Source organism: Ochotona curzoniae, unplaced genomic scaffold (genome assembly GCF_017591425.1).
Source record: "Ochotona curzoniae isolate NIBS_2020 unplaced genomic scaffold, NIBS_Ocur_1.0 contig_523, whole genome shotgun sequence".
Taxonomy (NCBI): Eukaryota; Metazoa; Chordata; class Mammalia; order Lagomorpha; family Ochotonidae; genus Ochotona; species Ochotona curzoniae.
This window is the reverse complement of record NW_024466459.1, coordinates 4,020,305-4,047,036: the sequence shown is the minus strand read 5'-3', so window position 1 is coordinate 4,047,036 and position 26,732 is coordinate 4,020,305. Positions and strand designations below refer to the sequence as shown.

The window sequence follows — 26,732 nt, the reverse complement described above, 5'->3', positions numbered from 1 at the left end:
GATAGGGACCTGAACTACCCCCTTTTTTTTTTATTGCTACTTAAAGGTAACCTTGTGGCATTATTGGTTACTATTTTCTTTTTTTTTTTTCCTTAAAGAAAATTAAATACAGAGTAACCTCTATACTTGTACTACAAATATTTAAAAATACACTTTTAGAAATTCCTTTCACAGGCCCAGCCAGATAGCCTGGTGGTTAAATCCTCGTCTTGCATATGCCAGGATTCCATATGGGCACCAGTAACTATCCCAGTTGCTCTACTTCCCACCCAGCCCACTGCTTTCGGCCTGGGTAAGCAGGGGGGAATGGCCCAAAGCCTTGGAAACCCTGAACCTTCCGGGGACCCAAAGCAACTCCTGGCTCTTGGCTTTAGATTGGCTTACCTCTGGCCATTGCAGTCACTTGGGAAGTGGACCAGCAAATGGAAAATCTTTCTTTCCAATGAAAATAAATAAGTCTTTTTTAAAAAAAAGTTAAGTCTCCCAGGAGTCCGTGTCATTTGTTTTTAAATCAGAGGTGTCGATGATACACTGAATGTGCCGTCAGGAACTTGAACATCATCAAGGTGGTGAATTTTGGTCACAAATAGAAGATAAGGAGCCAGAATTGTGGCACTGCACCCTGCAACACAGGCATCCTATAGCAGCACCAGTTCAAGTCCTGGCTGCTCCGCTTCCCACCCAGGCCCAGTTAATGTCCTCAAGAGCAGGGGAGATGGTCTGGGCCCTGCTCCCAGTCAGGGACTCAGATGACAGTTGCAGTTCTGCTTTTGGTCAACAGGCCATCCTGGCTCACTAGGGGGTGAACCCCGTGAGTAGATCTCTCTCTGCCTTCAAATAAATAAATAAATCTTTTTTTTTCTCTAACAAAAAGGTATTTTGTTAAAATGAAGATAAAAGTTTTAGCAAAGTTTTTTGAAAATATGACAAAATTGATTTTTTCTCCCTTAAGAAGGACTACCTTCAATCACTGCTGTTAAACACCCTGTACACCTTTGAAAACTCGTCCTCAGGAAGATTTGATTCTATTTCTGAAGATCTGATTCAATTTCTGCCCAAATTGTAAGGCAAAACAACAGTTTTGGTGAAACTTCTACTCCAGCAGGCATTTCAACAACTGGCATTGTTTGAAACATAAACAGCATCAAACTGCTTTACACACTCTTTGTTGCTGAAAACTAAAATAAGAAGTGAATGCTTCATTCCCACACAAATTTCCAAATTCAAACTAAGGTTGCAACAGTATTATTCAGACTCCAGTGCAAGTGCAAAACCCATTTAACTGTGCAAATGAAGAGTGTCCATTTAACTTCAACTGGAAGTGGCAATTTGCAATGTAATGGCACGCTAGGAAGTAACACACAGACAGGGCTAACAGAATTCTACCAACACGACTCCAAGCAGTGACCACTGGTTAACTCACAAGTTCCAAATGCTCGTTACAAATCAGCACTAACAAATTACCCCTTGCGGGTGATTCTGCTGATAAAGGAACACTGAAATGTTGAACCTGAATAAACAAAATGCTACCCTCCCCAGAACTTGTTCTTCTCACTAGATGCCTAATATAAAAACATATAATTGTGTATTTTGAAATTCATCAAATTGTGGAATGGAAATTTATGGTCTTGTTATAGAAACATAAAACCTCAAAAAGCCCACAGGGTAGCAGGTGAGGACTCAACAGCTGGATCCCTGGCACTTAAGTGGGAGGCCTGGATGTGGCTGCAAACCCTAGGCTTTGGCCTGTCTTAGCTGAGGCTACTGGCATGTGGGGAGTGAGTCAGAAGATGGACAATCTCCCTGTCTCCCTCAGGCCCTTCCCCTCTCTGTGTAACTCTGCCTTTTCAAATAAGTTTAAAAAAAAAAAAAAAAAAGCAAAGCAAAATACAAGGAAATTAATTTAAAAAATTATCTAAAGACTTTAGCTGCTAGGCCACAGTGCCGGGCCTGAAATTGATAAAGTTTACCAGTGGCCATACTGACGTGGATATCTACCTCTTTCCAGTATGCCCTCAAGGGTCATGCTTGTCCAGAGTAGAGGGAGAAACAGAAACTTACATTTTTTTAGATCATTTATTTGAAAGTCAGACCGAGAGAGACACAGAGAGAAAGACACAGAGACAGACAGACAGACAAAAAGAATATGGCTATCTTTCATTGACTGGTCCTCTCCCAAGTAGCCACAATGCTGAGCGCTGGCCAGGCTGAAGCCAGGAGCCAGGAGTGTTTTCCAGGACTCACACAGGGCTGGCAGGACTCAAATACTCAGGCCATCCTTGACTGCCTGTTCCAGGCCATTATCAGTGAGCTGGCTCAAACATGGAGTGTACGGGACTAGAACTGGCACACCGCAGGGGACACCTACATCACAATCAGTGCTTAACCCACTGCGCCCTGATCCTGACCCCAAAGGAAAAGTCATTTTACAAAATAGGAAGTCACACTTTCTTAAGTTCTGATCTTAATAATTCTAAATCCTTTCTCTGGCCTCAGAAATCCATGGTAAGTGTCTGTCTCAAATCACTCAAGTCTACTTTTGGTAAGGCCAGATTGTACTTTGGGGCCCTTAAATACGCTTTGCTTGTATTTCCACAGCATTTTAACAGCACCTCTCGTGTGGCAGGAGTCACGCTCTGCTTTAGACCCCTCTCTCTTGCTACAGTGTACTGTTCCTGGAGGCAGAGCTCTTGTCCTATTCGTCACTGTGTTCTTCCAAACTTGGCATTCAGTGTTTAACGTAAATATTTTAAAAAGTGGATGTTGCAGAATTGGACTCGATGTGAAGGCAGGCATACTCTGACATACCAATTTCTCCTTCATGGGGTAGGCATTTGGTCTGACAACGAGAAGGCTGCCTGGGACACTTGCATCGTGTGTCAGAGCTCAGTATGAGTCCCACTTCTACTCACACTCAGCAGGCAGCAGGTTACAGCCCAAGCACTCGGCTCCCTCCCAGCCACGTGGAAGAGCTGGAATCAGTGCTAGAACTCTTGGCTTTGCTTGGCCCAGTTTTAATTGTTGTAGGATTTTGTGCAGCGACTCAGTTAATGGAAGATCTTTCTGCCATTGGTTTTTGTGAGATGGGGCTAGGCACAGGACTGACCAGGTGACTACTATCACCAGTGTGTGTAGGCTGATGCAGGCGACAGACGGAGCTGGACCCTGCCCTGGTTGGCACACACAGGAGTCAGGTCTGCGTCACCTCTGGTGAGGTTTCTTTGGGGACTCCCCAAGTGGACTGCTGGATTCTGAACTCCACAAGGAAAATCACAGGATTTGTGGTCCGACTGCAGAGTGGATGTGTCAGAACTGTGTTTCCTCGGTTGCTGAGTCCTGTGCAGTAGACTGTAGGCCCAGAAGCACAGGGGAGACATGACAACCAGTTTACTGAGGCCTGCAGACACACTTAGTACCAAAAGAGGGCAAAATTGGACAGCTTTCCTTGCCAAGTTTTGATAGTACCTGGGGGAGTGGAGACTCTAAAGTGGGCTATATCAGCCAAGAGACCTTGGAAAGAATTCCTCAGCCTTGGAGCATCTCAGAACTACCAAAGCCACTTAAGCAGTACCCTCAGAACACGCTGTACATCGGGGATCCTGGGATGCCATGCGGTGGCCGGCCCCCACTTCCCCAGGTACAGCAAGCAGAACAAAGATTGGAAGCAGTTGTTTTCATCCACTTTACCCCATTCTTCAATTCTCCTCACCCTAATCCGTGGTTTATATGGGCATGCAACTTTCTTAACTATGTAAACATCATCAAAAAGATTTTTAGGTAATGTGTATTACATATAGAATCCATTTCGTTTTATGGGATCATGTACTGACTATGAGGAAAAGTCAAACGATCACACTGAAAACTGGCTGCTCAAAAGATTGTTACTGACATAAACCACCACTGAGTAGTTTTGTAAAATATAAATGATACAGCCACAGGCCAATTTAAGTAACAGACTTGGGGGGAAAAAGTAAGTTATGCAGAAAATAAAGATGTAGGTGCTGCTGTTGGGGCACTGTAGATCGGAGTGTCAATTCAATCCTAGGCTGCTCCAATTCCAGTCCAGCCCCCTGCTGATGCGCCTGGGAAAGCAGAGCTCCGTGTCAGTGCTTGGAGCCCTACCACCCAGGTGGGAGAGAAGAGGAAGTTTCAGGTTCCTAATAGCAGACACTTGGAAGATCTCTCTGTGATTCTACCTTTCAAACATATAAAAAGCAAAGAAAAGGAAAACAAGGGCCCGGCGCGGCCTAGTGGCTAAAGTCCTCGCCTTGAACGCCCCGGGATCCCATATGGGTGCCGGTTCTAATCCCGGCAGCTCCACTTTCCATCCAGCTCCCTGCTTGTGGCCTGGGAAAGCAGTTGAGAACAGCCCAAAGGCTTGGGTTCCTGCACCCGTGTGGGAGACCTGGAAGAAGCTCCTGGCTTTGGATTGGCATCCATATAGGATCACAGCATGTTTGGGGCAAGGATCAAGGTTCATTCAAGGCCAGTGGGCCTGGGCCATCATGCCAGGCCCGTGGCTATAATTTTAAATTATGAGACTAGCATTACCTACCCTTTATTTTAAAGCAAATATTAATAGTTTTAAAAATGTTAAAATTAAAAAGCAAACAGATATTAGGTGAAAGATTTTCTTTAAATATAAAGTATAGATATTAGTATGAAGATGACAGTATTAACTCAAAAGATAATATCTGGTTTCTTTTTATATACAGGAACAATAAGCAGCCAAGTGCTATAAAAAGCAAAACATTTTCCAAAGAACTGGTATCTAATAAGATGACGCCTGTGGCTTTTACGCTTTTCGCGCAGTTTAAGTCTCCAACTCACAAGTTTAAGATATTTCAATAAGAAAAAAATTAAGAAGTGTGACAGAAAACTAGAAATCTGTTCATTCCTTAAGCCAATCACAATTCTGAGCTGCTGTTAGCACACTGAGGCCTTTACAGACCTACAAACAACTTGCTCTCAATTTCCAGTTCTAATCCCAAAGCAAATCCAGGTCACAATGTTCCCTGAATATTCATTAAGCAAGATTCACTAAGCACATGCTTGGGAGAATCAATTAGATTAACTTGCCTTTAAAAGAGAACTAGAAGTTCTATCAAAAATTCACATTTGTATACACTAACAGATTCAGTCAGTCTTGAAAACAGTCGATGATGACATCCCATGAAGTGAGTCTATCTGACGTAAGCTCTTCCAGCCGGTCTGTACTTAGAGGTTTTCACAAAGTACGAAATAAAAACACTGGGCTTAAAGCTTAAAGTTGACTAAAGAATCAAAACCCCTCATTTCAACCTGAGGATATGATATGGCTATTAACACAGACGGCAACATTCCTTATTATTTCGGCTAAATCCCATCCTAGCTCTCTATTGTCTCCACAGTCAATAAACACATACAGTATGGTGCAACATTACTCTGTCCATGCTATTCATCTGAAATCCAAAATTCTAATATCATTGATAATTTCTTATAAAAATAACTAGGTGAGGTGCGATTTTTATTTTTTTATTGTTTATTATTATTTTCCACAATACAGCTTTGTAGGTACTGGGATTCCCCCGGCCTCTCCCCCTTTAATTCCTCTCCCACCAGTTCCCCCTATACTATGACAGAAGTATAGTCCTTTAGTAACAGTTACAAATATACCATTCTGTTATTAAGTTATCAGGTATTATACTTAAAGGAAAGGTGTAAAATCTAGTGTCCTATCATCAAGGTATAGTTAACTGTTTCACAAGCCTGCTTTCGTTTCAGAGTACAGATGTTTTCTGCAATGTATCTTTGCTTCCTGGTTTGTTAGTCTCCATTATATAAGTCCTCTATGAGACTACATGTATACACATACTCACTCATACATCTATTTGTTCTGTACTTTGCATGAATGCTGCCTTATACCAGAGACAACCTTACATCAGAGACAATATATGATATTTATCCTTTTGGACTGGCTTATTTTACTGAACATAATGGTTCTCACTTGGGACCACTTTGTTGCAAATGATAGAATTGCATTCTTTTAATGGCTGAGTAGTATTCCATGGAGTAAATGTATCGGTTTCTTTACCCATTCCTTGTTCGACGGGCATCTGAGCTGTTTCCACGTCTTCATTATGTGGATTGTGTTGCTATAATAAATTGGGCTACAGGTCCCATTCTTGTATGCAGATTTCACTTCATTTGATTATATTCTGAGGAATGGGTAACTTGGTCATATAGACCAATTTTCAGCTGTTTGAGCACTCTCCTTTCTGATATCTATAGTAGTCCTAATAGTCTAGACTTCCACCAACAGTGCAATATGGTATCCTTTTCTCCGCATTTCTCTCTTTTTAAAACAGATTTATTTATTTTTACTGGAAAGGTAGATTTACAGAGAAAAAAAAGAGAAAGATCTTCCATCAGTTGGCTCACTCTTTAAGGGGCCTCCATGGGTGGAGCTGAGCCAATCCAAAGCCAGGAGCTTCGTCCAGATCTCCCACGTGGGTGTAGGATACCAATCTACTGCTTTCTCAGGCCATAAGCAGGTAGCTGTATGAGAAGTAGAGTAGCTGAGACATGAATCAGTGCCCATATGAGATCCTGGTTCATATAAGGTAAGGACCTTCTCCACTAGGCTACCAGGCCTAGCCCGAAAATATAATTTTTACAATAAAATGTAATAAGAGCGACGAGAAGTCTTACCAGCCTAGAGAACAGCTTTATATTCAAGAAACCTACAGAACTGTCATGCAGGCTCTCAGAGCTCACCATCAACCAGCTCCACTTCCTCCATTTATTCCTCCATTCCTGGTTTTCTTTTCTTTTTTAACAGTTATTTATGGGCCCAGCGTGGTGGTCTAGTGGCTAAAGTCCTCGCCTTGAACGCCCCGGGATCCCATATGGGTGCCGGTTCTAATCCCGGCAGCTCTACTTTCCATCCAGCTCCCTGCTTGTGGCCTGGGAAAGCAGTTGAGAACAGCCAAAGCCTTGGGATCCTGCACCCGCTTGGGAGACCTGAAAGAAGTTCCTGGATCCTGGCTTCGGATTGGCGCAGCACCGGCATTTGTGGTCACTTGGGGAGTGAATCATTGGACGGAAGATCTTTCTCTCTGTCTCTCCTCCTCTCTGTATATCTGACTTTGTAATAAAAATAAATAAATCTTAAATCTTAATTTTATTTGTTATTTATTTGTATTGGAAAGGCAGATTCACAGAGAAGCAGAGAAAGAGAGGAAGATCTTATATCCGTTGGTTCATTCCTCAAGTGGCCACAATGGCCAGAACTGAGCTGATCCAAAGCCAGAAGCCAGGAACCTTGCAGAGTTGTTCCTGACTGCTTTCCCAAGCCACAGGCAGGGAACTGGAAGGGAAGTGGAGCAGCTGGGATGCGCACAGGCACCCATATGGGATTCTTGCACACGCAAGGTGAGGACTTAGCCACTAGGATGCCATGCCAGGCCCTCTGCCTGATTTCCACTTTGCCCAATTCTGTTGTTCCTTATCTTTGAGACTTATCTACCCCCCTCTGTAAAAGTTTACATTCGTTTTTCTCTGGATAATAAAGTATTTTTAAAGTGCTTTTTTGAGATTTATTTTATTTATTTGAAATGTAGTTACAAAGACAGAAGCAGAGAGATAAAGGTATTTTTACTCAGTGACTCACTCCCAAATGGCCTCAACTTAATCTATCAAAATTAAGTAGACCTCAAGTAATTACATAATTCCATTTCTTGCTAGCATATTACACATCCATAAGTTAAAACTTTCAAAAGCACCAAGTCAGTCACCAGTTTTCCAGACAAATCTGAGACAGTCTGTAACAGCCTAAGCAGAACTTCCAGAAGCATACTTTTATCTTTCATTTTCCCTATCATAAAAAGTGCAAAACCAAACTGGTATATAATATTAAAATTAAGAGATCTAAAAGAAGATCTTGGGAAAGAATTAAATTATAACTTAACTCTTAATAAATTTCTCTTTATAACAAACTATTTAGTTAGATCCATCAACACAGTAACTTACAAGTTAAAAACTTCATAATCTGAATTTCCTAAGAATCTTCTTGTAGTACCACCAACTTTGAATTTACATATGGAAAAATATATGAAGTAGTTTATGGAACCTCTACCTGCAGTGCTCGCATGCCATATGGACACCTGTTCACATCCAGGTTGTTGCACTTCCAGTCACCTCCCTGCTAAAAACCTGCAAAAGCAGTAGCAGAAGGCCCAAAGCCTTGAGTTTTGCACCCACATGGGAGACCCAGAAGAAGCTCTTGGAGCCTGGCTTCGGACAGGCCCAGCTCCAGCCACTGCAGTATGTGGAAAGTAAACCAGCAGATAGAAGACCTTTCTCTGTAAATCAGCCTTTCCAATAAAAAGAAATAAATACCTAAAAAAATTATATACGAAGCAGTTTAGTAATCATTTTATCATAGAATCACAAAAAAGGATCTCATTTCACTACAATGCTTTAGCCATATATCCTATAAGCAATAATGAATAAAAATGCATCTTGTAACATGTTCAGCACTACTGTCTTATGATATCAAAGTTCCAGAGAGGAGGAGGGAGCTTACCACTCCAGAGGCAAGTCTGCTCTGCCACAGTACAAGGCTGACCATCAGGGCCACGACAAATGGAAATTTATCCCTCACTTACTGTACATACTGCGGTCATTACCCTCACTTCTGTCCACAAAAGCTACACACAGGGAAGCACTGTCCATTTAAGTGAAAAATTCACCCACTTCTAAAGAATGTCTTTCTGATCTACAGAGGGGGAAAAAAATACCTCTTCCAGGAAATGCTAGTGTTGCAATATCAAATGGACAGTTATCTCAATGTCCCATGATATATTCAAATGTCGGAAGGAAATACACCAAAACGTCAACAAAGATGTCTTAGAGTAGTGGGATAAAAGCTAAATGGAAGATGTTTCTGAATGAACACAAATACTTTAAAATTTTTGAAAGTTAATTTGGATTTTGAAGCCTATAAGTTATTCCCTCAAAACAAGTAACAACCTATTTTCCCACTCTTCACATAATATCACTAGAAAGCTTAAATTTTGAAACTTTTAATCCTCAACCTCCAGCAACGCATCCCATATGGTTCACTTCTGACCAGCTTCCTGCTTACAGCCTGGGAAAGCAGTGAGGGAGAGTGGAAGTGCTTGGGCTGCACCACGTGGGAGACTTGGAAGAAGCTTCTGGCGTCAACCAGCACAAGGAAGATTTGGTTCTCTCTCTCTATAAATCTGCCTTTCAAATAAATAAAATCTTGGAGGGGAAAAAAAAGGTCCATACAATTCCAATGGCATATAAAGAATTATTTGACTCTGTCAGAAGTAGAACTCTTCAGTAATCAATTATATTGTTTTGGAGGTAGGGTTCCCAAAAAGAAAAAGAAAAATGACTTCAATTATTTAAAAAATAAAGAATACAGTTTTTCCAACACAGGATATGGATACAAACACATCTCAACTCCTGTGCTCTCTAACCATAAGGGTTTCATAACACGCCCAAATCCTAGTGAATGTACCTGAGAAAGTTCTGCTTTACTGTCTCATGTACAATGCCCTGTTACTCAAACATTACACAACAGCCAGTGTGAATAACGTAGTCCTATGCCTCCACCCATACAACAGCTTAGAGGAAAAGCATCATCAATTCACTCCCAGCTCAGTGTTCAATCCAACTCTTCCCAGCAAAAAGCTCCACCCAGCCAATCAGGAACATGAACAACTTTCCCCTCCCCATCCTCCCATCCATCAAGCCAGAGAAACACAACACCAACTGCAAATGCTTCTGAACGCTGATGACTGTGGAAACCCACCCACTATTATAAAGACGTGAGTTCCTGTTTCCAATTCACTCTTTGGTTGATTCTGCCATTTAAGGCAAGCGGGAAAGCATGGCAGTGTGTGTCAGATAAGGGGACTGAGTCCTCCAGGCCTGAGTCTGAATCTTGGCTCTAGCCCCAAAACCAGTGCTGACCTTAACATCTCACGTCTCCTTAGCCTTTACAAACCTGTCTCTTGTAAATCACAAAATGAACTGGACCACACTGCCTCCTCACATCCTTCCAAGGCTAATAAATGCTTAGTGATTCTGCAAACTCTGGGTAGAACAGCTACAGATGTGCTTGCTACACAATACTTTCCTCATCCACTTGCCCAGCATGACTGACATCCCTGATCCCCACTGTCTGGGAGCGCTAGGCAGGGAGACAGGCTTCCCTGGGTTCCCAGACCCTGGGTCGAGAACACACGGACATACGGGATACATGGTTGCAGAGAACGGATCCAATTATTGCTTCACCAAATGGGAACTGACCTTAAGCAGAACAATCAAGCCCAAAAGAAAAACTCCTTTGTATTTGCCTCGCCTAATAAACTAATAATATTGGGGGCAGTGTCACGGCACAGAGGGTTGAGCCGTTACTTGTGACACCAGCATTCCATCTCAGGACACTGTTTAGGCTCCAGCTGCTTCACTTCTGATCCAGCTCGTGGGAAAATGAAGAATGGCAGTCCAAGTACTTGAGCCCTGCCACCCACACGTGGGAGGCTTCAGGCCAGACAACCCCAGCCCTAAGAGCCATTGGGACAGTGAACCAGTGGAGGCAATCTCTTTCCCGCTATCTTGCCTGTCCACTGCAACAAATAATTTAAAGAATATATATCATTAATTAGTATTTAACTCTTCTGAAATTCAAATAAATTGACTAATACAATGCTTGTCCTCTTGAACTTTAAAAAGTCCAACCACAACCTGCTAAACCAGGTGGTTCAAAGCATTGCAAAAGGGAAATGAGAACAGTCAGCCTGATCGTAAGTGAATCTTCTCCACTTCCTCACCTCTCTTCCCTCTGCAAACCCTTCCAGACCAGCCTCTTCCCCACAGCACCACCTGCCGCTCTCAGCATCTAGAACCTTCCAGCTGCCACACCAAGGGACACAGCATTCTCCATCTTGCCACACTCTATTTGCACACGGCACTGCTGACCATTCTCTTCCCCTGGGCACACAACACTTCCCTGGATCTCTCCCATCTTTCTGGCCACTTCTGCTAAGTGCCTGCTCCTTCAAATATTCTCAAAAGATGTGAAAATTAATCAAAATTCTGCTATAAACTCTAATCTCTTTTTTGTATACCCTTTCCCCGATAAAGCACATGCACTTTACAGATTTTAAATACTGACCAGATAAAGACAACATCTCAATGTCCATTTCTAAACCAAAGCTCTGTTCAGGACTCAGCACACACCTGCTGTCTCGCTGTATATCTGTTCAGACATCATAAACCTAACATGCCCAAATTAAACTCTGAATTCGTTTTCCCTCGAATTTGGCACAGCACAGGCACCGCCTGTGATGCCAACACCCTACATGGGGCCCGCTGGAGCCCAGCTCCTCCACCTCCCACCCACCTCTAGGCAAACGTCCTGTGGAAGCAGTGAAGGATGGCCCAAGTTCTTGGGACTCTGTACCCATGTGGGAGACCCAGAAGCAGCCCCTAGCCCCTGGCTTCTGCCTGGCCCAGCCCTGTCCATTGTAGTCATCCAGGTAGTGAAACAGTGGATGGAAAATCTTTTTACATACTGACTTTCAAATAAGTAATAATTTTTAAGAAGTCTCAGTCTTCCCATTTTAGTAAAAAGCACCAATATCCCCCGCCTTATGGGACCCAAGGCACTCACAGCACAAGCCTTTCTCCCCGTGCCTCACAGCCTGTCGGGCAGAACCCGACTGTCCTTCCAAAGCTGACCTACAATCCGCCTCTCTCGTTTCGATGGTCACCAGACTGAGAAGTCCCTCATCTTGCAGGCTCCTAACTCTGGAACTGGTCAGCACTCAGAGCAGTGCCTACTACAAAGGCTCACCTACTTGTCTCCAATTCACACAACAGCCTTTACTGAGGGGGCCCACAAATCCCGATGGCTTCCCCATGCAAGCAGACACCCCAATCCTGCAGGGGGGGCTCCTGTGCAGACAGCGACAGGATGTGTCTCCTCCCTCACGCTGGCCTCGATCACACTGAGTGAACACACAGGCTGTTCCCACTCCACACGTTGCTGCTTCTGCCTGGAGAACTCCTCTCCCTCCTTGCCCAGCTGACACTGAGCAGCGGGGTCTTAAACGTCACCTTTTTGTACCAACCTATTGGTCTGTTCCTGTTACCTTTTCCTTCACAGCACTGCCCATACGTGCAATGACATCTTTGCCAACTTAGTGCAGGCCCCTCCAACCTACATGCAAAATCAACATAAAGACCACTTTCACTTGGTTCACTAGCAAATCTCTACCCTGCAAAGGGAGCCTGGCACCTGAACAGGTTGAGGGAACCATTAACACCTGTTATGGTGACAGATCACCTGTAATCTGCTAGCCAGGGCTTTCCCACCTTCATCATTTTCTATATTTGCCATTCACTTTCCACACACTCTACTACACGTACATAAAATATAATTACATACAAAATTATCAGATGAGGGCTGACATTGTGTTGCAGTAAGTTAAGTGGCCGCCTGTAATGCCAGCAGCCCACATGGGAACACCAGTTAAAGATCCTAGCTGTGTGCTCTGCTCCAGCTCGCTGTTTAATGTGCTTGGGAGGCAGGACAAGTGCCTGGGCGCCTGCCCGCCTCATGGGGGACGGAGGCAGTGCCAGGCTCAGGGCTCTGGCCTGGCCCAGCCCCGTCCATGTGAGTATCTGGGGAGTAGACAAGTAAATGGAAGCTCTCACTGCGCCTTTCAATTAAACCAATCAACCATTAAAAAAAACTGAATACTCAGATGGACATCTTCATATGAAAGTATATTTCTACAGAATTAAACCATTTTATTAAAGTATTCTTTTTTCTTCATAAGAAAGGTATTGCACATTAAGGTAACCCATGGGAATTTTGGTTCTTTTACAAAACTGCAATCCTCACCATAAAACTGGCTGCAACATTTAAACACAACCCACGGTGAGAGAAACATGAAGCAAGCATAACTTCCTTGCCCTCACGCTGCAATGAATCTATTCTTCACAGTACCAAAGTCCTACCACTTCTGAAACAGGCAAATGAAGACAGTTATATGTAAATGTGGCAACTAGGTAATAGTTAAAAATAGTAAATCATTTGTATTGTAACATTTTTAATAGGTTCGAGCCCATTTTTTCTTTGAAAATTTGCATTGGAATAGATAGTATGTACAGCTTTGTGAAGACACAGTATCCAATGACCTGGATTTAAATATCAATAAAAATCAATCTGGAGACCATCCAACATTTGAACAGCAACTGTACGTCTCTGAGGTATATTTGTGTACCTGCTTCCTCTTGGCAGACCTCGCACAGCAAGACAAACGGGAACCAACAAGGGACCCTGGCGACCTGCAAACCCTGGGGCAGCGCTCACTGCCAGGGGCATCCAGGTTTTCTTCAACTTACTATCAACACATGAATAACCATACTACACATCATAAAATCTAAGTAAAAGTCATGTGCTGAACTAACACTAGATTCTCTACATAATTTATACTCAGCCAACTCACCTCATGAAACAGAAAAAGTATTTGTAAAAAATTTATCCAGAGAATGCGAAAAAAGTAAGCAAGATGATAAGGAAAGTGAAAGTCTCTCACTCCACTTTTTTCTTTAATCTTCCTAGAAGAGTTAAGGGAGAAATGTTCCATTTATAAGCTAAATATAGCTGTCCTGGCTCGAAAAACCAAAGCACATTTAAGGGACAGCAGAGGAGCTGCGCTTGTCAGCCAAGATTGTTTTTAAGACTAAAATCAATACATCTTTATTCTTTTAGGGAGACACATTTGAGATTTATTTGGCTTCATGAGAAAACAGTGGGAATTCTGTTACAGTAATTTTCTTTTTGGTGACCTTACAAGAAACCATAAAACTTTAAAATATTGTATTAGAATCCATTTTGTATTTGATGAACACAGGGAATGTTTTCATTTGGCCATGAAGCCGGAGTACGCTCTCTGACCGCACCGTGTCTTTGCTAAGCCCCAGCAGGGAAATGGCAGGGCTGGTGTGGAAGGGCCTCAGGAGCTGCGCCTCAGCAACAAAGGCAGGAGAGAAGAGAGGAGCACAGCCAGGCCTCAGCCGACAGTCACCTCATCACAGCTCCAGCAGGAACGGAAGGACACGGATGATCCTGCCCACACATCTCAGACAACACATCCCCCAAACAATTAACTCTAGCTGTAAACATCACAGCAAAATGGAGAGAATCAGTGCAGTGCGGTGGCTCAGTGAGCCAAGCTGCTGCCTGCAGCCCTCTCGGGAACTGGCCAGAGCCTGGCTGCTCTGCCTACGATGCAGCTCCATGTCACTGTTTCTGGAAAGACAGTGAAGGATGTCCCAAGGATTGGGCCCTTGCAACCCTCACGGGAGATCTAAACGGAGCTCCAAGTCTCTGGCTTTGGCCTGGCCCTGGCCCAGCCTTTGTGACTATCTGGGGAGTGAACCATGGATAGATTTCTGTCATTCTGCCTTTCAAATAAATCTCTTTTTTTAAAGATTTATTTATTTTTTTAAATTGGAAAGTAAGGTATACAGAGAGGAGGAGAGAAAAGAGAGAAAGCTCTTCTGTCTGATGATTCACTCCCCAAGTGGCCACAACGGCCCGTGCTACGCCCATCCGAAGCCAGGAGCCAGGAACTTCTTCCAGGTCTCCCACACAGGTGCAGGAACCCAAGCCTTTGGGCTGTTCTCAACTGCTTTCCCAGGCCACAAGCAGGGAGCTGGATGGAAAGTGGAGCTGCCGGGATTAGAACCGGCGCTCATCTGGGATCCCGGTGTGTTCAAGGTGAGGACCTTAGCCACTAGGCCATGCCACCGGGCCCTCAAATAAATCTTAAAACAAAAAACTTAAATTAGCATCTTCATTATAGGCTGAGCATTCCAAATCCAAAATGCTGCAAAATCCAGAACTCTGTGAAGAACCACAAGACATCTTAAGCAGATGATCCCACACTTGACCTCAGGCCGTTTTAAATATACATAGTTAAGGGCTAACTACAAAGACAGTCATCAATGAGGAAATGCTTTTGCCTGTTTAAAAAGGTGTTCACAGATACAACTCTAAGCCATTATTTCTGATTTTCTTTTGAAGACTGATTTATCTCCAAGTCAGAATTAGAGAGGAAGGACAGACAGAAAGTGCGAAGTCGCCAGATGTTCTCCACTGCCAGGGCCAGGCCCGCGTCTTCCAGAACCCAAGGCCACAGGCCATCCTCCACTGCTTGCCAGGCACACAGCAGAGAGCTGGACCAGACGCAGAGCAGCCAGCTCCGGAACCCTCCAACAGGTGCCAAATGGGATGCCAGCACGTCAGGAGGCACCTTTACCCACTTAATTTCTGAATGTATTCTTAACGTAGCCTGCAGTCAAAGCCTCAAGCTTCACCGAGAGTTCAGCAAGTGAGAGGTGAAGACCACAGTCTGTCAGGAATACAGGCCAAGAGCTGTAAGCAATAATCAATGGAAAAGAAGCCAATTTTGTTCATACATAGCAAACTTTTTAAAGGCCTATTTATTTTTAATTTGAAAGGCAGATTTTCTAGAGAGAGAAGGAGACACAGAGTAAAGTCCTCCATCTGCTGGTTCACTGCCCAAACGGCTGAAATGGCCAGAGTTGAGCTGATCAGGAGCTGGGCGCCAGGAGCCTCTTCCCAACCTTCTATGTGGATCCAGAGACCCAAGGCTTCCGGCCACCCTCCACTGCTTTCCCAGGTACATCAGCAGGGAGCTGGATCGGAAGCAAAGCTGCAGGGACACAAACTGGCACCCACATGAGATGCCAGCACTTTCAATCAGAGGGTAAGCCTACTATGCCACTGCACCAGCCCCTCATATACAGTAAATTTTAATATCATCAAAACTATAATAGTGTATCTATCTATATATTAACTTTTTTGGGGGGCTGTGTCTGGCTTATTCCACTTAGCTGTCATCTCCAGTTAACCCATTCTGTTGTCAATGCCAGGATTTTGCTTTTTTGTAGCTGGCCAACATTGTATCGTGCATGTGCCACATTTCTTGGCAGAGATTTATTTATTAATTTGAAAGTCAGAGACAGGAGGCAGAGCTCATCCACCCAGATGGCTGCCAGTGGCTGGTACTCAGCCCCGCCAATCAGGAGCCAAGAGTTGCTTTTGGGTTTCCCATGTTGGTGACAGAGTCCAAGCACCTAGGCCCACTTTTTCCAGACCATTAGCAAGGAGCTGCAGTGGAGGTGGAGCCGTGGGAACACCACATGGGATGCCGGCATCACAGGTGGCAGCTTTATTCACCATGCCACCATGCCAGCCCTAACACCTCATTTTTAAGCTACTGAACATTTAAGCTACTGGCCATTTAGGTGCATGTTCTTTAAAGGATACCTAAGTACACTCCACACATTAGGAATACTAATAGCTAATACTAGTAATATGGTTTAAAGCTTGGCTGCTACTGTGCCAAGGGCATCACACGGATTATCTCAGGTAACCCTCATAATTGGTGAGAACAGTTCTCCCTGGGCCAGCATTAGGTGCCATAAGCGAAGCTGGCACCTGCAGTACCAGCAATCCAAACGGCAGTGTTGGTTCAAGTCCTGGCTGCCGCACTGCCAGCACGCTTCACTGCCCAGGTGTCTGGGAAGGCAGCGGAGGACGGCCCTTGTACTCAGGGTCCTGGCACCCATGTGGGAACCTGGTTAAAGCCTGGGGCCCCTGGCTTTGGAATGGACCATCTGCAGCCTCTTGTGAAGCAATGGAGAAATGATTTCTCTATCCAAATCACTCTGCCTTTCAAATAAGTAAAATAAACCTTTTTAAAAAAGTTCTCACAATCAACCTTGTTTTACAGCTGTAGAGACAGAAACACAGAGAAGCTCCGGCTGGGCTGCCTGTCTTGGTCCACTTTACCCCACAGCAAAGCAGAAAAACACATCAAATTGAGGTCATCACATTAAAACTTTAAGTAAGTGGCCGATGTTGTGGCAAAGTGGCTTAATTTGTCATCTGCAGCATCAGCATTCCATGTGGGCAATGGTTCAAGTCCCCGTTTCTCTGCTTTAGATCCAGCTCCCTGCCTGACGCACCTGGGAAAGCAGTGATCCAAGTTCCATGAGAGCCAGGTGAAGCGCCCAGCTCCGGCTTGGCCCCTTGCGGCCATTTGGGGAATGAACTCTACGGAAGAAAGACCCGTCTTTCTGTCTCTCCCTTCCTCTGTAACTCTCCAAATAAATAAACCTTAAAAACACTAGTTAGACTGCATTACACTGAGCAAAATGAATCAGTAAATTTCAGCCTTCATATTTATACAGAAAACAGATGTTTAGCAACAAGAAACTAATACTGAGAGCAACAGTGAGTTTTACAATCCCTCTGCAACATCACGGGGCTGACTAACTCACTGCCCAACAATTACCCACCAGAAAAGAGTCTGATAACATCAACAAAATGCAACATTGATTGATTCACCTACATGCATGTCTGCGTGTGCACGTGCAGGTCCCCACAGCTGCATTAAAACTGTATGCAGCATGGGCATTTGACCCAGTGGCCAGATGCAGGTTAAGATGCTGTGTGTTATAAAATGTACCCAGGTTTAGCACCTGCTCCATCTCCTGGCTCTAGCTGCCTGCTCGGCAGACCTTGGGAGATAGAGAAGTGACTCCAGGAACTCGGTTCCAGCTTTCAGACTTGCAGGCTCGCAGTGGCAGCCAGCCCAGCCAGAGCTCTAAGTCGGGGAATAAACCAGTGGATGGGAACATTCTCTCTCTCAAACACATTTTACAAAGAAAATACTGAAAAGGGAAACTATGTATTTGCCAAACATCCTGTTTTCAGAATAACACTCTAGCTCTAGGTTTCCAAGGATTGCATAAAATATAATCACTGACAGCAAATTTTCCGAAAGAAAATTTACCTATAGAGATGTAAACTTTTGTTTTTTTTCCTTTCTTTTTAAAGGATTTATCTATTTGAAAGGCAGAGTTATAGAGAGGGAGAGATAATAGAGGCAGGGAAAAATCTTCCATCTCTAGTTTGCTCTCCAAATGAATACAGCCCTGGCCAAACCCAGGAGCCTGGAGCTGCACCTGCGTCTCCCACGTGGTGCAGGGGCCCAAGCACGCAGGCTATCCTCCAGGGCTTTCCCAGGTACGTCAGCAGGGAGCTGGATCAGAAACAGAGCAGCTGTGACTCGAACTTAGACTCACATGGGATGCCAACAGACGCTGAACCAGCTAACGCTGCTACAACACAGCCCTGGTGCAACACCTAAACTTTAAACTACGAGGCCAGTGCTGTGATGCAGGTTAAACCACCTGCAACGACAACAGATCACACCGGCTTCCCCCATCGAGGCCCCACTGCTTGGCTTCAACACAAATACAGCATTTTATGTGAGAGCAGCAATTAGCTTTTTAACTCAAGTCCAAATAAGTGTTAAAGAATCAACAAATGATTGATTATTTTGTATTTCAAACAACTGTTGCAGCATAAATCACTACTTAAGCCATAACAAAGCTTCTGGTTTTACTTGGCTCACACTCCTTTTCACAGGCCAAACCTCGATCGGAACAGTTCCTTTGTTATGCAGACTGACAGGAGATGCTGCCTTATGAATAAGCTGCCCATCCATCAGAGGGCAGAAGCCTAACTCTGGCAAGCAGACTGTATTACTAGCGGAAGAAAAACTAAGCCGAACCCGAGGAGCCATGACCAAAAGAGAACATCTTTTGGTTTCAGGAATTGGGAAGACAGACTGGTCATTACAGGAAGTTGTATTAATGCTGACAGTGTTAAAACTATTTATAGAAACTGGGAAGCTGTGGGGTATTCATTTCACTACCACACAACTGTCCCACCTACCTAACCAGCACTGCTTACACTTTCCATTAAGAAACTAAGCAACAGGACCCAGGTGAGGTAGCCTAGTGACCCCGCTGTTAGCTCTGGTCCACACGTGCAATCACACCACACCCGAGCCAGCCCGGGGCCCCATCGGCCCCTTCGCCACCCACGTTCCCAGATGCCCTTGCGGCTATCACCTGAGAAGCTTTCCCGAGGGCAGGAATGCCACGGTGCAGGAGCAGGCTACGGTGCACACGCTCTGTATCACATTTAATCATTATTTTCTTCTATTATGCTTAATGTGCTAGTTCTTTTTGTTTTTAAGAAATTCTTTTTAAAGATTTATTTATTTATTGCAAAGTCAGATATACAGAGAGAAGAGACAGAGAGGAAGATCTTCCGTCCAATGATTCACTCCCCAAGTGACCGCAACGGCTGATGCTATGCTATGCCAATCCAAAGCCAGGAGCCAGGAATTTCTTCTGGGTCTCCCACAAGGGTGCAGGAACCCAAGGCTTTGGGCCATTCTCAACTGCTTTACCAGGCCACAAGCAGGGAGCTGGATGGGAAGTGGAGCTGCTGGGATTAGAACCGGCACCCATATGGGATCCCGGCGCTTTCAAGGCGAGGACTTTAGCCACTAGGCCACGACGCCGGGCCCGTAATGTGCTAGTTCTTAATAACCAGAAAAATACTTTAAGTTACACAAGAAGGTGAATCTTAGACTTTCCTTTTCTACAGTAAGCTAATTATCTTACCCATAGTAGAACTAAACAAAAAGGAAATATTTGCCTAGGGGACCTGGGAAGAAAACCAATCACATTTGACTAAAAGTTTTTAGTGGCAAAAGAGTGGCCTATTAAAAAAGTCAAGCTGGGGGCCTGGCATGGTAGCCTAGTGCCTAAAGTGCTCGCCTTACAGGTGCCGTGATCCCATATGGGCACCGGTTCTAATCCCTGCGGCCCCTTTTTCCCATCCAGCTCCCTGCTTGGCCTACTTGGCAAAGCTGTTGAAGATGGCCCAAAGCCTTGGGACCCTGCACCTACGTGGGAGACCCGGAAGAGGTTCTGGGCTCCTGGCTTCGGATTGGCACAGCTCCAGCTGTTGCGGTCACTTGGGGAATGAATCATCGAACGGAAGATCTTATTCTCTATCTCTTCTCCTCTCTGTATATCTAACTTCCAGTAAAAAATTAATGTTAAAAAAAAAAGCAAAGCAAGACAAAACAAAGTTAAGCTGGGAGGCAGGGAGGTAGATCAGGGTCTGTGCCATAGTGTGGAAGGTTAAGCATCAGTCTGTAGCGCCAACATGCTATGTGGTCACAGGTTCAAGCTCTGCTGCTCTACTCCCAATCCAGTTCACTGCTAATGTGCCTAGGAAAGCACAGGAGGTCCCTGTACCCACATGGGAGACTTGGAAGAAGTTCCTGGCTTCTGTTTGGACCAGCCCAGCTCGAGCTGTTGTGTCCACTTGGGGAGTAAACCAGTAGACGGATCTTTCCTTTGCTCTCTGTAATTCGGCTTTTTAAACAAAAATAAACAATTACTTAAAAAAAATGTAAGCTTTGCTGTCACAACTCTACCCCTTGTCTAAAAACTAAAGAGGGCAGTCACTCATTTTAAGCAAAATGTCACAAAGAACTTAACAACTATTTTTTCAATTTTTTCAATAAGTTCAATAGTCAACTAGCTGAAACAGAAAAGCTAACTCTGATTTGTACTTTATCTGATAATTCCTCCCATCTCCCCAATGTTGATCCTTTTTATACAAAACCTAAGAGCACATGCTGTCAAACATAAGAACACAAGTTATAAACATACAAGGGCTTCCTATCTCAGAAAATTATACAACTAGCATATATAAGTAATTCATGTTCTGCAGAAGAAACTTGATGAGCAACTTTTTCCCTAGCAGATCTTTGTAATTCAGAGGGTTTACAAAAATGAGGAAATAAACTTAAATGTCACACTCTATGTGAGTAAGAAAGAAAAAAAAAAAAAGGTATGTGAGAGACATGCTCCCGTGTGAGTGACGTGGCCATGCACGAAGGTAAGCGGGCAGCACCCAGACCACCAGCAAGCACAGAGGGAAGACGCGGGGTGTGGGGTCCTGTCCAGGAGGAAGCCCGTGGACACAGGAGGCGTGGCCATGGGGCACGTAACAAACTCAACCACATTGCCTACTGCTAACATTAATCCCTGCGTCCCATTCCGGACTCCTGCAGACCCTCAGGTGCTGCAATCCGGAAACTGGCTTGCTTTACTGAGCATCCCAGATGAGAAACTGATGCACCTGCATTCAGTCACATTCAACTCTGAGTCCACTGCTCTAAGTGAAGAAAGGATAAAGACTAATGGCCAGATACAGGCTTGGTAAGGAGACATTCTGCCACAGGGCTACACAGACACTCGTGGGGTGTGCAGAAAATCAGGGGGTGTGAATGAATGAAGTGAATTAAAGAATGAAATTATGTTTGACCTGAAGTCTTAGTCCTGACTTTCACAAAGAGAGTTAGAGGTAACAGAGAATGACCATGTGTTCCATGCATGCGGTGTGCAAACAAAACTTCCTTGAGGTCCAGGAAAGATGTACCAGGACAGACACATTAAGGGGAAGATGGGACTGTATGCAAGAGGGCGAGAAGAGATGGCCCTTCCGGACCGGCTCCCTGTGGGTGAGCAGGGCTGACAATGTCCCAAGGCTCACTGTAAACAGGCGGTGTGCCTCCTGAGCACCTAACACTGCCAAACACCAGACAGCATTCCAAAGGCAGACATAAGTCATTCATGCAACATATTTACTGGGCACCTACGACCTGTGCCAAGGGCTACTACCCAAGAGAAAAACCTCTGTCTTCAAGAAGTTTAAAAATTACATTTCACCCTCTTCTTTCCTGTGGAGCAACAAATGTCTGGGCCTCGACTCTTTCACGTGGGGTCTTCTTGACTCCTCAAGTCAACAACACACAGGTCCCATGCAGCAGCCCTACCTGCGTGCTCTGAATGACATACACTCGGTGCCTTCTGCCCATCTTGACAGGACATGACTGCACTAATTTTTAAAGTCCCTAAAGCCCAACTTTAATGAAATGGTAAAGGGCAAATATGGAACTTTCACACAGGAACTTCAAGGTGCACAGCTGTTCATTTATTCATTCAGTCAGTATGTACTAGATGCTTATCACAGATGCATGCTTTTGCCCTGACCTTGGAAAGATGACTCCAGAGCCTAAGAAAGCTTAAAGAACATGGACTGTTGAGCAAATGAACTGGGCCCGGTGGCGTGGCCTAGCGGCTAAAGTCCTCTCCTTGAACACGCCGAGATCCCATATGGGCACCATTTCTAATCCTGGCAGCTCCACTTCCCATCCAGCTCCCTGCTTGTGGCCTGGGAAAGCAGTTGAGAACAGCCCAAAGCCTTGGGATGCTGCACCCACGTGGGAGACCTGGAAGTGGTTCCTGATTCCTGGCTTTGGATTGGCATAGCACCGGCCGTTGCGGTCACTTGGGGAGTGAATCATCAGACAGAAGATCTTTCTCTCTGTCTCTCCTCCTCTCTGTATATCTGACTTTATAATAAAAATAAATAATAAACCTTTTTTAAAAACTTATTAAAAAAAAAAGAAAATGAACTAAAGAAAATAAGCAGCACTGGAGGCAGTGGAACTGGAGGCAGTCACACAGCTCAACAGCCCCACAGAACAAAAGGAATCAGAAACCTGGGAACTCGCTGAAAGTCACCTGTCAAGTTGCAGTTTTTAACATATAATGTTGCTCACTATTTACAATAATGTGAGATAGTCCTTGAGTATCAGAAATGGGCAAGTTACCGGATACACACACACAAGAAAAAGAACAGTCAAGTTGTAATCATATGATGATGTACGTAACAGCCAAAAGTCACAGAAAGCTAAGATGAAGGTGTCAGCTTTGCAAAGTTACCAGGAACACTTCTGCAGTAACTGAATACCCAGCCTCCTCCTGAGTACAAACTGTGACAGCAGAGACTGCAGGCTGTTCCTCCCGGGGTGGCCACACCCGGCAGCGCTGGTGAGATCATTAAACTTTCTAAGCAGTTTTCTTTTTGACTATACTTTAGACATTTTATAGCGAAGCCCTTCAGATGCGAATCACTTCGAAAGGGCACACAGTTGATTTCTCTATCACAAGCTCTCTGGTCTTTGGCGAATAGAACCCAGAATCTAATCCAAAGTAGCAACAATTAAATTACAAACTGCTTGATGGAACAAAAACCTTCAAAGGACCTTATCGCCAAAACAGGGAGAAAATGATTTTGAAAAAGAGAGCAAAATCTAAGAAAATCACAACTTCACTTTTAAAAAGGAAAAATGAATAAGAGGTTCATCAAATCCACATTTGTCTTATTTGCTAAATATCATACTAAAAACCTCACCATAGAGCACTCCCAGTATCTGATGCTACATTTTTGCAGTTTTGGACAAACTGTACTGTGGAAGTAAAAGAAAAAAGTGTGCTAAAGCTAGACATTTGTCAGTATTTTAAAAATAAAACCATGATGTTTTAAAAGAACAAAATCTTACCAGCTGGAATTCCCGACGCCGGTCATAGGCGTTCTGGATGCCACTATCCGCCCAGAGCGCTCTGACAGCCGGAAGGTACTGTAAGAAGATGGGTGTCTCCACCAGGCCCTGGGCCACGACGGGGGCCCGGGTGTCAAACGCCATCATCTTGTCTCCATGAAGCTGGTTGGCATTATCTCCCCAGGGAATATGAAGCTTCTCTCGAGCGTCGACCAGCACTCTCATACCTTTGTTCAAAAAGACAAATGAAAATGGGACAAGAATCATGAGACATGACCCCAAGTTTTAATTTCAATATTATTTCCTTAAACTACTCCAGTCCTCCTCCAAAAATAGAGACCAAAATCAAAACAGCTCCCAGGATCTTCTCAGCTATATATATTAAAAAAAACAAAAAACAAAAAACAGTTGCTTCAAGTTGTAAACTTAGAGCATTGGAGAGTAAATACTAACAGCTCAACTGTTCTTCCCAAGGACTTTGTAACATGTAGCAATTTGTAACGAGCCTTCTGGGCTTGATGGTGCTCAGAAGAAAACTAGAGAGACACGATGCTGCAGAGCCCCGTGTCCAAGCTATGAAGGCGACCATGCAAGCTGACAGACACTTAGCTCTTCCACAGTGAGAAGCAGCCCCAGAGTTCAGCATCCAGTTGGTCCAGTTCACCATCCCCTTGGTCCCGGAGCCCAGCTTCTCTCTCTCACATCAGGTCAAATCTGTGTGGGCCACAGGGGTCTCACACCTCCCTAGCAGGGAGGAAGGCCAATTGCAAAAACACCCCCAAACAAATTACCACTCACAAGGCCCAGGGCAAAATCAACATTTCTACAGGTAAACTGCTACCTCTGGTGCACCTGACAGTCACGTGGCTCTTAGCCAGTCAACTATTTGGATAATCCAGAAATGATTTTGCTGTTAATGTCCTGACCATGCCAGTTTAGAAATAATGCTTGCGTGACATGAGCTGCCTCCCCTCTCCATCCGTGCTCCAAGCGGGCGTTGTGGAAGGACCCAGCTGGTCTCCAGCCTCCAGAGCCAGTGGCAGTGCACAAGCTGCATCTACTGACGACCATGACATGAAGTTGTGCTGCACTGCAGTACCTCCAAGAGAAGACCAGCAAGCAGTCTCGGGCCTAGAGCTTTGTCCTAAACGTCACAGCAGGCGAAACACAGCTCTTCTGTACAGCTCACCTGCACAGGTTCCAGGGCTGAGCGCTGCCTGTGGGTAAGCTCCCAGCCTCACTTCTCCAGCCAGCACCCCACAATGCCTTCCCCTCTGGGCAGCTCTACATAAGCCCTGAGGGGTGGGGGAGTGACCTGAAGCAGCAGCTTCTCTACTTCCTGGACAAAAATCCCACTGAAAAACTGCTCAGAATACTTGCAATAGGAAGCAACCCAGATCAAGCATCTGAGCAAACTCCTGGACACGCAGCTCCCCAGACAGAACCGCGGCGCACCAGACACACCAGGTGCAGACGCTCCATTTGGCCAAGAAGTCTTCTCTGTGGAAAAGACCCAACTCAAGAAAATGGAGTGCGGATTATCTTTCAAATGCCAAAACAGAGGCTATCTTCTCAACTTCCTTGACCGTCCAGAAATAAAAGATCATGTGCACACCACCCCCCAAACAACACGGTTTAAGTTGAACAACACTGTCAAAAAGGAACGGAGCCCATTAGCCTACCTAACAGTAAGTCACCGACTTGACCTGGGCACAACCCGCATTCCTTTTAGGCCAGTCTTCCAATGCCTACACAACTTGGTACAAACAGAAAAGGCAGCGCTGGTACCCCATTCCCTGCCCAGTTATTCAGCATAAAAGGACAGGGTGTGCAACCGGCACACAGCACATAGAGCCTGGTGGCGGATCGGGACAACCGGGCGAGAACCCGAAAAGGTATGGGTCTAGGCTTTCCTGAGGCTACGACATCAAAGTGACACCCTCCAGCTTCCACATCCTGGACCCCCGAAAGCCCCAAGGGCTGTCACTCTTACGCCCTTGACAAGAGTCTGAGGCAAAAGTTTCCTGACTGCGACAGTTCCAGAACTCGCTCAGAAGGCGGCCCAGGGAAGCCGGGAGCGCACCAGACCTTCTGCGTTCGGATCACCCCACCCGGGCGGGCCAGAGGCGGCCGGGGCGGGCTGTGGGGTTGGGACCCCTCTCTCGGGTCTTCGTGCCCCATCTGCAGGCAGGACTCCGGGAGAGGCCACCCCGCAGAGCCCATGGCACCTGGCTCTCCCCAACTTTCCACTTGGAGGGGGCGAGGCCAGCGGTCGGGGTGGGGTGAGCGGGTCCAGCCGTGACCCCCCCACCCTCCTCAGGTGCCTCCGGGCATCGTCTCCCCTCTCCCCTAAGGGGCGAGGGCACTCGGGCGGGCCGGGCAGAAGCCGAGCCCCGGGGCGCGCCCCCTTCTCGCCCTGCGCGGCCCGGTCCTCGGCCGGGTCCCCCCCACCCGAGCGGACGCGGGCGGTGTCCGGCCCCGTGACCGCACCCCCGGGGTCTCCGCGCCCCCAGGGCCCCGCACCTTTGATCACGTTACTGTAGATGGTGGGGCGGAACTCCTCGCGCGCGCGCTGGTCGAAGTCCTGTCCGTGGATGATCCGCATCTGCTTGAGGAAGGTGGACTTGCCGCTCTCGCCCGCGCCCAGCAGCAGGATCTTCACGAGCCGCTTCACGTAGGTCTTCTCCCGGGACAGGCATTTGTCGATCTCCTTGGACTTGCGCTGCTGCTCGGCCTCCCCGCTCGTCAGCACGCAGCCGGGGAAGCACACGGACAGCACGGACCGCGACGGCAGGAAGTCCGCCATCTTGCCGCCGCCGCCGCCGCCGCCGCCGCCTCGGCGGGCCCCTCCGGCTCCCTCCACCTCCTTCGCGGGCGGCGGGCGGCTCCGGCACCGCGGCTCGAGGGCGGGGAGCGCTGCGGCGGCCCGAGCGCGCCCGCGGAGGGAGGGAACCAGAGAACTGACTCGCAAGGGCGGGCCGGGCAGGGCGGGCTAGGCGAACCGGGGAGGGGAGGGGAAAGGAGGGCGGGCCCGGGAGGGGCGGTGGCCCCCGGGGCGTGCGCGCGCCCGCCGGCTCGCGGGGACGCGCACGCACGCCGCCTCCGGGCCCGGCGAGTCACGCGCTCGCGGTCGGCCTTGCGTGCGTTGGTCGTGGGGAGGAAGGGGCGCGCGCCCGGAGCCGCGGTCACGTGAGGGGCCGCCTGGCGCGCGCGCCCGCCGAGCTCAACTTTCTGTTTCCTTTAAAAGCGCGCAACTCCTGGGCGCCGGGGCTGTTTCCGGGAACCCTGGAGGAGGCGGCGGCCGGGTCCGAACCCGCTTGCTGCTTG

At 46.2% G+C, this 26,732-nt stretch overlaps 1 protein-coding gene across 2 annotated transcripts in view; it reads right to left on the bottom strand.

Annotated features, from left to right (window-relative positions):
- Positions 1-26,367, bottom strand: part of GNA13 (G protein subunit alpha 13) — a 41,941-nt gene extending 15,574 nt beyond the window's left edge. The window contains exons 1-2 of one of the 2 annotated variants that reach the window (XM_040989548.1): positions 25,929-26,367; positions 23,406-23,632 (exon numbers count right to left, since the gene is read on the bottom strand). In XM_040989548.1, coding sequence (XP_040845482.1) covers positions 23,406-23,632; positions 25,929-26,211 — 510 coding nt within the window. In that variant the 5' untranslated portion in view covers positions 26,212-26,367. The remainder of the gene's footprint in view (positions 1-23,405; positions 23,633-25,928) is intronic. The other variant, XM_040989549.1, reaches the window with a different exon arrangement.
- Positions 26,368-26,732: the final 365 nt, after the last annotated feature.